The 17,390-nt window shown below is 44.3% G+C and overlaps 1 protein-coding gene across 2 annotated transcripts in view; it reads left to right on the plus strand.

Annotated features, from left to right (window-relative positions):
* Window positions 1–11,590, plus strand: part of LOC145416435 (spondin-1-like) — a 186,973-nt gene extending 175,383 nt beyond the window's left edge. The window contains exons 16-21 of one of the 2 annotated variants that reach the window (XM_080285388.1): window positions 907–1,075; window positions 1,973–2,051; window positions 7,121–7,359; window positions 8,126–8,307; window positions 10,003–10,071; window positions 10,411–11,590. In XM_080285388.1, the coding sequence (XP_080141514.1) occupies window positions 907–1,075; window positions 1,973–2,051; window positions 7,121–7,359; window positions 8,126–8,307; window positions 10,003–10,054 (721 nt within the window). In that variant the 3' untranslated portion in view covers window positions 10,055–10,071; window positions 10,411–11,590. The remainder of the gene's footprint in view (window positions 1–906; window positions 1,076–1,972; window positions 2,052–7,120; window positions 7,360–8,125; window positions 8,308–10,002; window positions 10,072–10,410) is intronic. The other variant, XM_080285389.1, reaches the window with a different exon arrangement.
* The last annotated feature ends 5,800 nt before the right edge of the window (window positions 11,591–17,390 follow it).

Genomic DNA, 17,390 nt, shown 5'->3' on the forward strand with positions numbered 1-17,390 from the left:
AGCATTATTTTTTACTATTAATATCCTGTTATAACTCATATTCAAGATGGAGAGATGGAAATTTTAGGCCAAGTTTGAGTAAACACGCCAATATTAAATGCCTGCCAAAAAAAATCTTATATCAAGCTCCTTTTTTTTTTTATTTAGCCATATTCTCGTCAGGAAGCTCCCTAACACCTTTTCCTAAGCGATTTATTTTTGCCTATTACACCTTACTGTTCTGAGTCATATAAAAATTTCAAACATCGCGACACTGCAAGAATAAAGTACAGAAGGATATTAACCACCCATATCCATAAACAAATCGCTAAGGAAGAGGTGTTAGGGAGCGTCCTCTTACCGACCAGAATACGAACCCGGGTCCAATAAGTACCTTCCCTCGTGTGATGATAATTTACACCTGGCGAAATACACTGAAAACTTCTGTCTCTATACGTGTGTGTTTCAGATGGTTTGATTTTTCCCATATATATTCGTTAAAACTTTGGAAGATTCTCTCTCTCTCTCTCTCTACTAACCCCCCACTCGTTCCTAATCTCCCCTCTCTCTCCAATAACCATTCCTCTCTCTCTCTCTCTCTCTCTCTCTCTCTCGTTCCTAATCTCCCCTCTCTCTCCAATAACCATTCCTCTCTCTCTCTCTCTCTCTCTACTAACCCCCCCCTCTCGTTCCTAATCTCCCCTCTCTCTCTCTCTCTCTCCAATAACCACTCCTCTCTCTCTCTCTCTCTCCTAACCTCACCTCTCTAATAACCATTTCTCTCTGTCCATCTCTCTCACTCTACTAACCCCGCCTCTCTCTCTACGAACCATTCCTCTCTCTTTCTCTCTCTCTCTCTCTCTCTCTCCTACCCACCCCTCTCTCCAGCCACCCCTCTCTAACCTAACCCCTCCTCTCTCTCTCCAGCAGCGCCTCCCACCGCCTGTACCCCCCCAGTCCTCCCCTCCCCATACCTGACGGAGGCGATGCAGGTGGAGGGCGAAGGGTTAACTGCCGCGTGACGCCCTGGAGCGATTGGGGACCTTGTACTGCAACGTGTGGTTTGGCTTACAAGTTTAAGGAGAGGATGATTAAGGTGAGTGATAGAGAGAGAGAGAGAGAGAGAGAGAGAGAGAGAGAGAGAGAGAGAGAGAGAGAGAGAGAGAGAGAGAGACAGACAGACAGACAGACAGACAGACAGACAGAGACACACAGACAGACAGACAGACAGAGAGACAGACAGACAGACAAACAGAGAGATTGACGGATGGATGAATGTACTGATGGACAGACAGACAGATGGTTAGACAGATATACAGAGACAGACAGACAGATGGATATCGATAGGTAGATAAACTGAAAGAATAGACAGAAAGACAGACAGACAGATATGCATAAGCCGAAAGACAGACACAAGCAGATGGAAGGCCAGATATACGGTGGATAGCCTAAATTAAGATGAATAGTTTGACAGACAGACAGACAAATACATAGGCTAAATTAAGATGAATTGTTTGGTAGGCAGACACACAAATACAGACACATAAAGAGACAGACTGACAGATTATTAATTAGTTAGAATGGAATACCAAAGGCGCCCTCGGTTTGCAGGTTGTGGTGGTGGTGGTGGTGGTGGTGGTGGTGGTGGAATGTATGTACCAAATGTATGCGAGTATTTACGTATGTATGCATGTATGTGTGTGTGTGTCTCTATGTGCGTGTATGCGTATATGTATATCTTCATGCATATTTGACTGGAATTAAAACACAAGGAACTAACAACATCAACAGGAAGACTTTTAGGTGTTAGTTTCCCTGTGCCTAGGTATAAACATCAATGTGTGTCTGTATATATCTATGTATGCACGAACACCTCTATGCACCGTATGTACACCTGTTACCTCTATGTATGTACACCTCTATGTATGTACAGGTATACCCCAATTAATACACAAGGAACTAAAAAAACTCTTTCATGTGTGTATTTGTACAGATGGAGCCTCAAAATGGCGGCCGGAAGTGCCCAAGATTGCAGAAGAGGAAGAAGTGCAAGAAGAATCCGCCATGCCCCAGTGAGTAGCTATATCATTTGTACATCAGTAGCACCCAAGTACATCTTCAGTACATCATTAGCACATCCTTAGTACACCGTTATACCAGAAGCAGCCAACATCATCAGTACATCTTTAGCACACATTTATACCAGAAGCAGCCAACACCATCAGTACATCTTTACCACACCGTTACACCAGAAGCAGCCTACACCATCAGTACATCTTTAGCACACCGTTACACCAGAAGCAGCCTACACCATCAATACATCTTTAGCACACCGTTATACCAGAAGCAGCCTACACCATCAGTACATCTTTAGCACACCGTCAGTACACATTATCAGTACATCATTATAGTGGTGAAGTGCAGCCAAATCCCACTTCCTTACGGTCACTGATTAAAAGAAAAAGCATCAGATATCGTCAGCCTGCGAGCCTCCCTACACAGCACATTAATAGGCTAGGTACTATCTATCCACCTATCTGTGTATCCAACCACCTATCTGTATATCCATCCATCCAACCATCTATTCATCCATCCATCTATCTATCGACCTGTATATCATCCATCCTTCTATCTATCTACTTTTATATCCATCCATCCTTCCATTTACCCATCTAGCCTACCTGTATATTCATATATCTACCGGTAGCTGTACATCCATCCATCTATCTATCTGTCTATCTGTATAGCCATCCATCCATCCATCCATCCATCTATCTTTCTATCTGTATATCCATCCCTCTATTTTTTTTTACAGATGAACTGAGGAACAAAATAAATAATTCCATACACCAGATTACAGTTTCCTCCATTCATAAAAAATCTGCAACAGTTGGACCTGAACTGCTGTAGGTTGAAGTTTGGAGGGGAAACAATTCTGGGGAAACGAGTTCCAAAGATAAGCGGTTCGGGGAATAAAAGAATTCTGATAAGCAGATGTTGTGCAATATGGCAGTGTGACAGTCCAGTCATGAGCACTACCAGATGCCCGTGTAGCGCGGGGGAAGGCATGGAGAGGTGGCACAATGGACGCAACTTCGTCTGTGCATTTGCAATAAAAGTATCTGTAAAATAATGCAAGGGAGGCAGCATTCCTTCTTACTTGCAGGGGAGGTAGTTCATGTAATTGCCGACTTACTAATAATTCTTATAGCTTTGTTCTGAACTTTGATCAGTTGTTTTAGTGCAACCTCTCCACATCCTTTCCACAAGGGTGAGCAATATTCCAGCTAAGAGCACATGACTCAAGTTATAGCTAGCCTAACTGCTCGTCAGTGAAGTGATGGACTCCGTACAATAATCCAAATTTCTCTGAAGCGATTTTAGCGAGTGATTTAACATGAGAGGTTCGCTAAGGGCACTGTTAAGTGAAACACCGAGAATTTCGATACTTTTAGAGATGAGAACATAGTAGCGTTGATGGTGATAGCTATAAGAATCAGGCAATAGCTGTCTATTTGTAGACTGGATATATTTGGTTTTCCTAGCATTAAATGAGACAAAGGTCATTATTCTAGACAGGTAAGGAAGATCCCTAACACTTCTTCCTTCCCGATTTATTTTTGGTTTTGGCTGGCTACTATCATTCTGTACAACATTTATGCAGGGTATTATATATGCAGAGCAAGGTAACATCAGAATTATTTAAGTAACAGAGAAGAGGACGGCAAGGTGTAATTAGCAAAATAAACTGCTTAAGAAAAGGTGTTAGGGAGCTGCCTTAACCAGCAAGAGAACTAACCAAAAAGTCAGTCCACCCACGACTCAAACTCCCGGACAGGAAAAATAATAATAATAATAATAATAATAATAATAATAATAAACAAAGTAATAAAAACAGACAGGAGTAATAGGTTAATAAAAATAATAATAATAATAATAAAGCAGAAACTGAAATAAAAAAGACCACTAATACAACAGAAATAAAAAGACCAATAATAAAGCAGGAAAAAGTCACCAATAATGAAAGAGAAAAATCATGAACAAAAAACGAAAATAAACAAAAATAAAGACCCATAATGAAGAACAAAATAAGTGACCAATAGTTAAATAAAAATAAAAACACCGAAACAGAAATAAAAACACTAATCAGGCAAAAATAAACACAAAAACAACTGTTTTTCCCCCCTCTTGCTCTCGCCATTACCTCAGGGATAATACACTTCACGGCAGATTAACACGGTCATTAATTCTCGAAGTTGGTTGTATATCAGGTAATTACGCTGCTCACTACTGCAATTAACAACTTCACTATCATCATCTCTTCCTATTAATTTCTTCTCGTTATCTCTGAGGGACGCCTTCACGTAGTGGCACCGATGTAACTGGGCGGATCCTTTGCCTGGTTATATAGCTCTCAACTCCACCACTACCAGAGAAGGGCGACTGATGCTGTCTCTCCATCTACAGCCAAACGCCTTACTCCAGTTTAGGGTGGCCACAAACAAATCGCCTCCAAGTCCTGTCCCCTGCCGTTACACTTCCCTCCACCCAACTCACACACGCCCTCTCTCACATACCTCTCCACTCCATCCCTCTATCTCATCCTCGGTCTCCCCTTCCCTCTCCTCCCCCCTTTCACCTCATTAACATACACCCTCCTCGTTAGCCTCACTCTCCAACCATTTCCACATGGCCAAACCACCTCAGTGTATTTCTCCTGACGCTTTCTATCGCATCCACATTGTGACTGATGCAAGCTACGAAAATATTCAATCTAGATATTTTCAACTTCATCCCCAAAGTTCCAAACTGCTCAATTTAGCCCTTATTTATCCTTCAAAATCTAATATATATTTTTTCCTAAGCTGAATAAAATCGTCTGGAGGCAGTAGAAAAAAATAAATTAATCACGTACAAAAAGGTTAATCTCTAATCCCAGTTGTCTTTTGTTTTACTCTTGTTACCGACTACCGGTATACTTTATGTAGCTATCTTATTTGTTCAGGGAATGGTTCAGTCTGGTGGTGTGGGCGTGGGTGTAGCAACGGAAGCATGAAATAAATGATGCTGGTGTGGGCGTGGGTGTGGCAGTGGGCGACGGAAGGAAATGATGCTGGTGTGGGCGTGGGTGTAGCAGCGGGAGCAGGAAATCAATGATGCTGGTGTGGGCGTGGGTGTAGCAGTGGGAGCAGGAATGAATAAATGATGTAGGTGTGTAGATGTGGGCGTGGGTGTGGCAGTGGAAGAAGGAAATGGGTACATGATGCAGGTGTGGGCGTGGGTGTAGCAGTGAGAATAGGATATGAGTACATGATGCAGGTGTGGGCGTGGGTGTGGCAGTGAGAATAGGATATGAGTAAATGATGCAGGTGTGGGCGTGGGTGTGGCAGTAAGAATAGGATATGAGTAAATGATGCAGGTGTGGGCGTGGATGCAACAGCAAGAATAGGATATGAATACATGATGCTGGTGTGGGCGTGGGTGTGGCAGTGGGAGCAGAATATGAATACATGATGCAGGTGTGGGCGTGGGTGTGGCGGTGGGAGAAGGAAATGAATTAATGATGCAGGATAGACACTGACAACACTGACTGGGCCGTCCTCGCAACACACAAGAACCTGCCCAGCGAAGAGAGGTGTTATATATGGACCACTCTATAAAAAAAAAATCAGCTACCCTCGTCACGGTACTGAATGAGATAAGAATTACTGATGTTTATTTGGTATATAGCCTACTTAATGCAGTTTTTTAAATTTCCCTTTCCTATACCTGCTCTGTTATTATTAGCTGAGATGGTATGGTCATGTGGTGAGAATGGATAACAATAGAGTGGTTAAGAAGGTATATCTGAGCGAAGTCGAAGGACGGAGGAGGCGAGGTAGGCCAAGGAGAAGGTGGAGAGATATGGTGGATGAATGTGTGAGGAGGAGAGGTTTGGAAGTCGGTGAGGCTAGGGAACTGACAGGAGATCGAGCTGGCTGGATGAATTTTGTGAGGAGATGTGCATGATCAGGGATTTTTGGCACCCCTTTTTAACGTGGCAGCGTCTGGATTGACTCTGTCGGATACGATATGTGAAGCTACAGAACGTGGTGAATGTTTTTGGCGCATCCGATAGAGCCAGGATTCCGGGGGCTTGAATGATGAGTGAATGGAAGCGTGGCCCATTGGACTGGGCAATTTTGGGCTGTCTGGACACTGCTACTCCTCACCCTGCCCTTGGGTGGGAAAGGAGGTCCGGATGATGATGATGATGATGATTATTACTGCTACTACTACTACTACTACGGTACTACTATTATCACTGTATATTCTTTCAGTCATTCTTTCTTTTCCGCTTAATACGGTTCATTTCTTTTTTCCCCTTTCCACTACATTTTCCTCTACCCCCTTAACCTCTTTCTATCTACCCTCTTTATTCCCTGTTATCGTTTCCTCTCATCTCTATCTCCCTTTCCATTTTTTCCTTTCTTTTTCCACACTTCTTTCCCCTATGCATTTTTCCACACTCCCTCACCCCATCTTCATCCTTCCAACTCTCTTCTTATGTATTCCTTCCTATCCTTTCCCCCACCTTGTTTCTTTGATTTCTGCACTTCAATATTTCCCCCTTTTCCTAAGCTTTCTCTTTAAGTCCCTCATTACCTCTGTCCTTGCTGCTATCCTTTTCCTATCACTTGTCGTCCTCCTTCCTTCTCTTCTTCCTTCTTTCCTTCCCTCCCTCCTTCCTTCCTTGATTCCCCTGCCACCTACTTCCTTCACGGTTCACTTGCTCATTCTTTACCCTCTCTTCCACTTCACTTCTCACTCTTTCTCCCCAACTTTAGCCTCATTCCCGTACCTCTCTCTCTCTCTCTCTCTCTCTCTCTCTTTCTCGATCTATCTATCCATCTGTCTATCTATTCAACCATCCAGTGATCCATCTATCTGTCTATCCATTTATGTATCTACGTACATTACCTTCCTATCTCTACCTATCTATCTACCATACAATTCATCTATATATCTATCGATCCATTCATCCACCAATCTCTATATCTATCTGTATCAACTTATATTACCTACTCACCTACCTATCTATGTGTACCTATCGATCTATCATATGTAAACACCTCTCTCTCTCTCTCTCTCTCTCTCCCAGCCAACGCTTTCGGTGGTCTAGTGTCACGCAGCTTACACCGAGACCCAACACCCGGGGCCAATACCAGCCACCACACGCCCACCACCCTGCCCCCGCCCTACCGCCCGCCCACGCCCAACCCCCAGCAGCCCTACGAGAGTCATGACTTCATCGCTCCCGCCCTCTTCAACCCGCCCATCTCCTACAACGGGGGTGGGGGTGACAGGCCAAGTTTTCCTGATCTCGAACAAGGACCCAGTGTAAGTGACCTGTGATGTGTGGGTAGATTCTTTTCATCCTCTCTCTCTCTGTATTTATATATCTATTTATCGGTGTACCTCTCTATCTGCCTATCTATCAACCAGCCATGGATAAGAATGGTTTGGAGGTAAAGAACAAGAGAACGATTACGATAAATTCCTTCCCGTTTTTCCTTTCCATTCTTATCAATCTGTCAGAGTGGAATACCTACCTAACTATTCGCCTATATCTATCTACCTATCTATATATCCATTCTGTTTTCCTAACTACCTACATCCCTGCCTATCTACCTACCTACCTACCAACCTATCTATCTACCTATCTCTACCTACCTACATACCTATGCATCCAGTCTGTCTTCCTACTTACCTACAAACCTCCCTACCTACCTACCTATCTATCTACCTACCTACCAACCAACCTCTTTATCTACCTCACACTCTTCCTCAGCTCTATCTACCTACCTACCTATCTACCTACCTACGTATCTATCTACCTATCCCTAACCTACCCACATATCCATCTATCTTTCTGCCAACCAACCTACGTACCTACCAACCAACCTCTTTATCTACCTCACACTCTTCCTCAGCTCTATCTACCTACCTACCTACCTATCTATCTACCTACCTACCTACTGACCCACATATCCATCTATCCTTCTGCCAACCAACCTACGTACCTACCAACCAACCTCTCTATCTACCTCACAGTTCACACTCTCCCTCAGCTCTGCCTACCTCTCAACCTCACACCCTCCCTCAGGTTGACTGCGAGATGAGTGACTGGGGTCCATGGTCGCCCTGTACCCACTCCTGCGGTCCAGAATCCCTCCAACAGCGGTCCAGGAGGGTGTTGGTGGAGGCGAGGGGAGGAGGGATAAGATGTGGGGACAGAAATCAGAGGCGCTACTGCAACCTTATGCCATGCCCTAGGACTTCACACAGGTTAGTAGTAGTAGTATCGTAGTAGTAGCAGTAGTAGTAGTCTTTCAAACGATCCAAAATTGCTATGGTATTTCTTTAACCTCTTCTATCCTCATCCATTATAAATTGACCTAAAACCTACATCATCCGCTCCTATCCTCATCCATTATACCGTAACTTAAAATTTACACCATCCTCTCCTATCCTCATCCATTGTAACTTAAAATTAACTCCATCCTCTCCTATCCTCATCCATTTTAACTTGACCTAAATTTACACCATCCTCTCCTATCCTCCTATCCTCGTCCACTTAAACGACCTAAATATATATAACGGTAAATATAGTTACTCGTAGCATCAATTATGTATACTCCGAAACAGCCAGTATCAGGTTTTGCTTATACAGTAGATGTAAACTAGATAACTTTATATTGTAGTTTATGCTGAATAATGGTGAGAATTATTTGTTTACACGGACTTTATATGTACGAGTTTGGAATGTGTCAAATTTCACCAAGTTGTGTGTGTGTGTGTGTGTGTGTGTGTGTGTGTGTTTCTCAGTCCAATGAAAAAGACTACACGATTCTTTTCACACGTTCTTTAGCCAATAACGCTAAAACTAATGCAGAGAAAAAACTTTATAATTATATACTCAACCCTCAAAATAATAAATGGGTGTATGGTGTCTGCTCTGAACGAAAAACGAGAACTCAAATCCCGGACGTGACATTAACCAAGTATCACACACTTTCACACCTTCACTAATAACATTCAACCATTCATTTATCTACCTAATCTTAGCCTAAAAAAGCTCCCTACTATAATGACAACTGGTGATGAGAAGTATTCACTCCACTAGTCTTTCCAAACCTGAATAAAATAATCTGGAATCAGGAACAATGAATTTAAAAAGACATTCAATGTTTGTTTACATACCTCGTCGGCAATGTTGGCAGCCCTGCATCCTTTTAAATTTTCCAGTGTGGCAATTTTTTTTTTTTTTTTTTATCGACACTACACAATTTATCTGCAATAAGTGTCTCTTTTCTGGTGGTATATGACAACACAATATACCAGTAACAAATTAAGTGCCTCAATTTTCTCGAGGCAAATGTGATGGAAGGCGTCGGGGGTGAACACGCTGGCAGGCGGTGAATGACATGGAGCAGCATCAACAACTTCCAGTTTAATGCTTACTTCTCCTTCCTACGCTTTCTTCTTACGCACAAGCACTTCAGTACACAATCACGGTTTGTTTTTGAACGTGTGCAGTTAATCAAGAGTACCAAATCTATTAAAATAGCACACAACACGCACCGGAAAACAACGCGAAATACCCACACCGTAAGCAGAAGGGGTACTGATGGTCACGTGACTCCGCCAAGCTCCCTCGCGTCTGTTTACATCACTTTTTAAATATCTCTGGTTCTTAAATGCCAACTCGCGATTTAAATTCTGCATATTATGAGCGATAGTACTTGATAATTTAACTCAGCAAACAGTGACAGTATGATATCTGTAACAATATTCTATATTTTTTATCGTTTACTCCTTTCATAACCAATCATAACGCTGCAACTCCATCGAAAGTAGGTTACTGTAGTTATTTATTTCTATGATGAGATGATAACAATTAACAAATAACCGCGTCTTCATGAACTATCCATCAACTTTTAAATCAACGTAAAAATTTAATAATATTCTTCTCCAAAACAGATACCAGCGTGAACCGTGGAACTCTGGTGAAGGCAATTCCTGGCAACCGTGAAAGTACCAGAAATTAAGGCAAGTATCATTACCTTAACAATTAATCATGTCAGTTATGTGTTTCGAGTTATTTGACAATTTTTGGAACCATTAGTTTAACTTAAAAGTATTAATGGGTTCATCAATTCGAGGGAGAAGATTTCGTAAACATGTGCACTATTTTTTATTCCGCTATAAACAGTAAACATTTATAAATCCTTTCTATCATTTGCAGTTTACTTTCTATCTATCTATCTATCTATAGCCCGACGCCCTAATCCCGTAAAGGGTGGCCGCAGACAAAACGCCCCCAAGTCACTGTCACCCACCATTTGACCACAACTAGCAATTATATGAATTACACTTCTTACTCCCCAGGGACATGGAATAATTGTAACCGGAAGGCAAGAAGAGAATGGATGAGGACAACTGCCACTGAAGAAAGAGAAGTGCATTGGAATCTGTTACAATCTACCAGAGAAGCCATTTTCTGCATGATTTTGAGAACTACACAAATTTATTCACTCAATCTAACATGTGCCAATCTAGAGGCAGCTTAGACGATGTACAGTACAGAGGAACTAACTTAATAGCCTAGTACTTCCTAATCAAACTTCATTTCTTAGATCTTTGTTAGTTACACCTCGTTAGGCTAATTATGTGCGCATGTCTGTTTGTTAGGTGATGAGTGGAGTTTGTTTTTTGGTGATTTACCTTTGATTAATGTGATTACAGATGTGAGAAGTATGTAACAGGTCAAATATTACAATCCAGCGGTATTTAAAGTTAGTTAATTGTATAATAATTACAAAAGGGAAATATTTGAAACCTTATTTTCAACTTCAGGGCGTAATTAGCAAAATATTAATTAGGCAGGATTAGGCTCACATGCATAGTAATTACACATGTCCATCTCGCCTCCCACATTATATTAATCAAAGGCCTTTTTTATTAGTATAGAAAATGCTGTTTATAATAAGATTTGAGAGTGAAGTGTTAGTATATAATGTAGCATATGACCCCGGTGAGTATGATAAATGAAGTATAGCATTTGGCATCAAGTGCTTAGTATACTTTTTTTGTAATGAAGTCTGGTATCAAGTTCATGACAAATGGCAAAAATATATGTTATACTTTGGCATTATTATATATGGTATACTTTTCCAATACTTCTATATGGTATGATTTTCCATTGCCAGATCATGTAAACATTCACAGACGTAACATAGGCAAACTCTCTCTCTCTCTCTCTCATTAGCTTACTCTCTCTCTCTCCCTCTCTCTCTCTCTTCTGCCGTGGTCATGAACTTCAGTCTGAGAGGTGCTGTATTCTGTCATGAATTTAGTGTTCATTGTTTATATGTGTGATAGATAGACAGATAGATGTAAGGTGGCAATAATACGTGTTTGGTAGAGGATAACAACATATATATATATATATTTTCATGTACTGTACCTAATGTTGGGGAAATACATATACAGTATACTTATGTAATTTTTTGCCTTGTTGTAAAGGACATATCCTAACCATATCAAAAAATATAACTATCATAACACCGACCTTCATTTATTATTAGAACCTAAAAATTAAAAAAAGTGGTAAGTGACGGCGTCCACTATTCACTCACTCGATGAAGTGCTATCTCCAGGTGACTCTACGCTGACAAAGTAAATTTTTTCGCCTTTGCTACGCTGGGTGGTAACCATATAACCAAATGAACACCTGCTGGGCCAGTCATTTGGGTTAAGGCGCTCAGATCGGATGAGACCTGTAAATGTCTACATCTGATGAACTGTAAAGGATTATTGCCTACGTAATGCCACTCAGGAGCAAGGAAGGCTGGTCATTCTTGCCTATAAATGTCAGGACTGAGTAATAATAGTAAAAATAATACTAATAACAACAACAATAATAATAATAATAATAATAATAATAATTTTGTTTATTAAATCTCATACATCGTAATTTCTCAACTTTAGGGGATTCACTGCACTACCAATATTTAAGTTATAAAAATCACTCTACTAAGAAAAAAGTGAAATGGAATGAAATTTAAAAATCCTAAAGACGAATGAAAAAGCTAGAACATTATTGGAACGAATATGAAAATTTAAAACGACTATCCAACTCAAAAATAAATTACTCCAACGCGTTACTGACACAAAATAGATCACACATATTTAAATTACAGTTTTTTTGGTGTTTGACTAATAGGGCAGTGCAAGGAATGGGAAACTAAGGGAGAATGGGAAATCTTTACTCTTTGGTCTTCTTCCCTGGCGAGATCAGCGTGGGTTGGTGTTGACGATGCTTATGGAGGTATTGTCTTTGCACCTCCTTTCCACCCGTAGCTTCTCTTCCCCGTACCGTACTTTCCACCACCGCCCTACGTACCGTAGTTATCGCCGGAACCTGTACCGCCTCCCGCCATCTGTATACCGTAGGCTCCCTCTCCACCACCTGTACCGTAGGCTGCACCACTTGCACCGTAGCCTCCACCATCCGTTGCGTAGCCCCCACCACCTGTACCGTAGCCTCCACCACCTGTACCGTAGCCTCCACCACCTGTACCGTAGTCTCCACCACCTGTACCGTAGCCTCCACCACCTGTACCGTAGCTTCCACCACCTGTACCGTAGCCTCCACCACCACCGCCTGCACCGTAGCTCCCACCACCTGTACCGTAGCCTCCACCACCACCACCCGTACCGTAGCTCCCACCACCTGTACCGTAGCCCCCAGCACCACCATCTGTGCCGTAGCCTCCACCACCTGTACCGTAGCTTCCACCACCTGTACCGTAGCTCCCACCACCTCCCCCAGTACCACCACCTGTACCGTAGCTTCCACCACCTCCCCCAGTACCACCACCCGAACCGTAGCCTCCACCACCTGTACCGTAGCCTCCACCACCTGTACCGTAGCTCCCACCACCTCCCCCAGTACCACCACCTGTACCGTAGCTTCCACCACCTCCCGCAGTACCACCACCCGTACCGTAGCCTCCACCACCTGTAACGTAGCCCCCACCACCTGTACCGAAGCCTCCACCACCTGTACCGGGACTACCACTGTTGACAACCGGTACAGTGGTGTCGATGAACCGGCCAGCTGCGTCCACCTTGATGTCACAGTCGTCTGGAGAGGGAGAGGGAGGATGAGTTAGGGAGAGTGAGGGAGAGTGAAGGAGAGTGATGGAGTGAGTGAGAAAGAGAGTGCGAATGAGGTTGAGTGAGAGGTAGAGGGAGTGACAGTGAGGTAGAGTGAGAGAGGTAGAGGGAGTGACAGTGAGGTACAGTAAGAGAGGTAGAGGGAGTGACAGTGAGGTAGAGTGAGAGAGGTAGAGGGAGTGACAGTGAGGTACAGTAAGAGAGGTAGAGGGAGTGACAGTGAGGTACAGTAAGAGAGGTAGAGGGAGTGACAGTGAGGTAGAGTGAGAGAGGTAGAGGGAGTGACAGTGAGGTAGAGTGAGAGAGGTAGAGGGAGTGACAGTGAGGTAGAGTGAGAGGTAGAGGGAGTGACAGTGAGGTAGAGTGAGAGGTAGAGGGAGTGACAGTGAGGTAGAGTGAGAGGTAGAGGGAGTGACAGTGAGGTAGAGTGAGAAAGGGTTGAGGGAGTGAGGAAGAATGACGGAGAGTGAGGTGGAGTGAGAGAGGGAGAGGGAGAGAGGGTGAGGGAGAATGAGGGAAGGTGAAGGAGAGTGAGGGTGAACGAGGGAGTGAAGGAGGGTGAGGTCATGCTGAAGAGTGATAAAGGTATACTCTCTTCACTCTAACTTGTCCTAAAATTGCCATCTGTCCATCTTGAATGCTGAGTTATAACAACAGATTAACACCAGAATATAATGCTATACTCTCTTCAATCTAACTTGGCCTAAAATTCCCATCTCTCTATCTTGAATGCTGAGTTGTAACAAGGAAACACTAGAATATGATGCTAGTCACGAAGAAGTGCTAGGAAATGGATGTGGAGCCGTAGCATTGTCTTTTTCTGCCACTAAGCTACATGAAATAAGCTACAAAAGGACGAAAATTTGGGCAAGTGAAGGTGAAAGGAGTATGGGCATCTGAATTAACACTATTACGCTATATACAACTACAATTGCTATTAAAACTTGTATATAAGACTACTACCTTCGTTTGGCTTCGTTGATGGCCATGTGTAGTCAGACTGGAGGATGAATTTGACTAGTAACCAAGGAGACTCATTCCTACCTTCCAGTCAAGACCCATGGAATTTCAAGCAATCACTACCTAGTATTAAAATTGCAGGTGAGGTCCATTTCTACTACTACTACCACTACTACTACTACTATGGTTACTACTACTACTACTAAAACTTACTATAATTACTTTTCAATATAGTAAGTGTTATAGAGACGTTAAGAAAATAAACTCTCTCTCTCTCATCCATCATCTTCCCCTCTTCCGTCGCCTTGTTACACTTTCTTCCTCCTCACTCTCCATCCCTTTATTTCTTCACATCTTTATTTCTCTCCTTCGTCTTTCCCTCCTTTATTCCTTCCTTTACTTCCCTCCTTCTTATTCTTCCCTTCCTGTTCTTTGTTCTCCTTCCTCCTTGTCATTTCCTGTTCTCTTGTTCTTCAGATTTCTTTCGTATATGTTCTGACTCTCTCTCTCTCTCTCTCTCTCTCTCTCTCTCTCTCTCACCTTCCTTGGGGACTTCACACGGCTCTACTTCTGCCACAGGAACTGCAGGAGAGAAATAAATAAATAAATAATAATAGTAATAATAATAATAATTATTATTATTATTATAACAATCATGGAACTGCAGAACAGAAATATACATAAGCAAATAAATACTAATTATAATCATCATCATCATTACCACCATCATCATCATCTAGGCCTTTCTTCCCAGTTAAAGATGAAGTTAGGTAAATAATAATAATAATAATAATAGTAATAATAATAATAATAATAATCCATCCATCATCCAATCCTACGTTGCCCCATGAGGAACGTAGGAGTCCGGGGCTAGGCAGTTGGTCCTGACATTTAAGATGAGATAATAATAATAATAATAGTAATAATAATAATAATAATAATAATGGCAACTATCTCAGAACATCGTAATATAATCTACCCATAACCATCCCATAACTATCCCAAGACTATCCCAAACTATCCCATACTCACCGTAGGGTTGGAGGCTGGGATGGGCGTCGACGGGCTTGTGGGATGGGACCGTGGGATGCGCCGGGACCGAGGGATGTCCCGGGATGGTGGGATGGGAGTGGATGGGAGGATGGGATGGGACAGTCATGTGGCCGGGGATGTAGGGATGTCCTGGGATAGTGGGGTGACGTGGGAAGGAAGGATGTGCTGGGATGGAGGGATGGGGTGGAATCTTTATGTGGTATGGGACTCCGGAATGGGATGGGACGGCAGGATGGGCCGGGATCCCCATGTGGCCTGGGACAGTAGCATGGGATGGGATTAGTGGGTGGCTAGACACGGTGGGATGGCCTGGGATACTGGGATGTGCTGGGATGGAGGGATGGGCTGGGATGGTGGGATGGGACGAGATGAATGGGTGCGATGGAACAGTCTTATGTATTGGGATCTGGGGATGGGATGGGACGGTCTGGTGGGATGGAATGGAGGTGATGGCCGGGACGGTTGGGTGGGATGGGATATCTGCATGGGCTGGGATAGAGGGATGTGCCGGGACAGACGCATGGGCTGGGATAGGCGGGTGTCCTGGGATGGAGGAATGGCCTGGGATGACGGGATGACCAGAGACATTGATGTGGCCTGGGATATAGGGATGGGATGGAAGCTGCTGGTGGCTTGGCATCCCGGAGTGCCCTGGGATGTAGTCATGGCCTGGGACGGGTGGGTGAGCTGGGATGGTGGGATGCGCCGGGACAGAGGGATGGCCCGGGACAGACAGGTGGGGTGGGACAGCAGTGTGGGACAGGACCGGCTGATGTCCCGATATGGTGACATGGCCCGGGACAGTGGAGTGACCTGGGATGCCACTGTGCTTTGGGATACCGGGATGGGCTGGGACGGTGGGATGGCTTGGGATACTCGGGTGGGCTGGGACAGAGGGATGTGCTGGAATGGGGCTGTGGGCAGGGATCCCAGGATGTGCTGGGATGGAGGTGTGGCTAGGAATCTCAGCATGGCCTGGGACGGTAGGGTGGGATGGGACAGAAGCGTGGGATGTGACGGACTGGTGGCTTGGGATAGAGGCATGGGCTGGGACGGTGCTGTGGCCTGGGACTGCCTGGTGCCCGGGCTGGGACGGGTGCTGCGGGACGGACGTATGGGATGGGACGGACTCATGACTTGGGATAGGGGCGTGACCTGACACCCCTGGATGGCTCGGGACGGTGGGATGTGATGGGATGGTTACATGGCCGGGCACCGAGGGATGGTATGGGATGGATGGGTGTCCTGGGATAGACGGCTGTTGTGGGATAGCTGGATGTCCCGGGATGGTGTCGTGTCCTGGGACAGATGCGTGGCCGGGTACGGTGGGATGCCGTGGGACGAAACCATGGGCTGGGATAGTTGGGTGGCCAGGGACTGCTAGATGCGCCGGGGCAGAAGAATGAGCCGGGATAGATGGGATGGATGGGACGGAGGTCATCCCACTGATGGAGGGGTGAGCTGGGATGGTGGGATGGGCTGGGATGGAAATGGTCTGGACTGGGATAGGAACCTCACATACAATAATCCTTTTAGCACACAACACACTTCTGCTTAGACTCATCCCTATCCCAACACTGAGCGAATTACCTCCCATCGCATCATCCCCCATCCCAATCATCCCACCAGCACCACCCATTCCAGTATCAATTATTCCTCCTCCCATCCCATCATTTCCCATTCCCTCTCCCATCCCACCATCTTCCATTCCTCGCATCCCATCATCTCCCATCCCTCCTCCCATTCCACCATCTCCCATTCCTCCTCCCATCCCATCACCTCCCATTCCACTATCCCCTATCCCAGCATCCACCTCATTCCCATCAAAACCTCCCATTCCTGTCCCCTCATCCATACCTCCCTCCATCCCAGTCTCCCCTTCCGTCCTTTCCTCCATCCCATGTTCTACGTGTCTGGGGGCCCTGGAGGAAAGGAAGGGGGGGAGGAAAAACTGCCCTCCCTCCTCCTCCTCCACGCCCCTCCCTCCATTTTCTCTCCGTCTCAGTGAAGGGGAAGCTCTCGTAGTTACGCTGTTATTTTCCTGATCTTGTGTTGTGTATTCTGAAATGGAAGTGAGTAATTACATTCTAAGGCTTAGTGTGAAAAATATGTTGAGGAAATGCAATGATAACAGCAACGACGAGGATACTACTACTATTACTATTACTACTACT

The sequence above is a fragment of the Coenobita brevimanus genome, chromosome 106 (genome assembly GCF_032717465.1).
Source record: "Coenobita brevimanus isolate Jiangsu-jjx chromosome 106, ASM3271746v2, whole genome shotgun sequence".
Classification (NCBI taxonomy): Eukaryota; Metazoa; Arthropoda; class Malacostraca; order Decapoda; family Coenobitidae; genus Coenobita; species Coenobita brevimanus.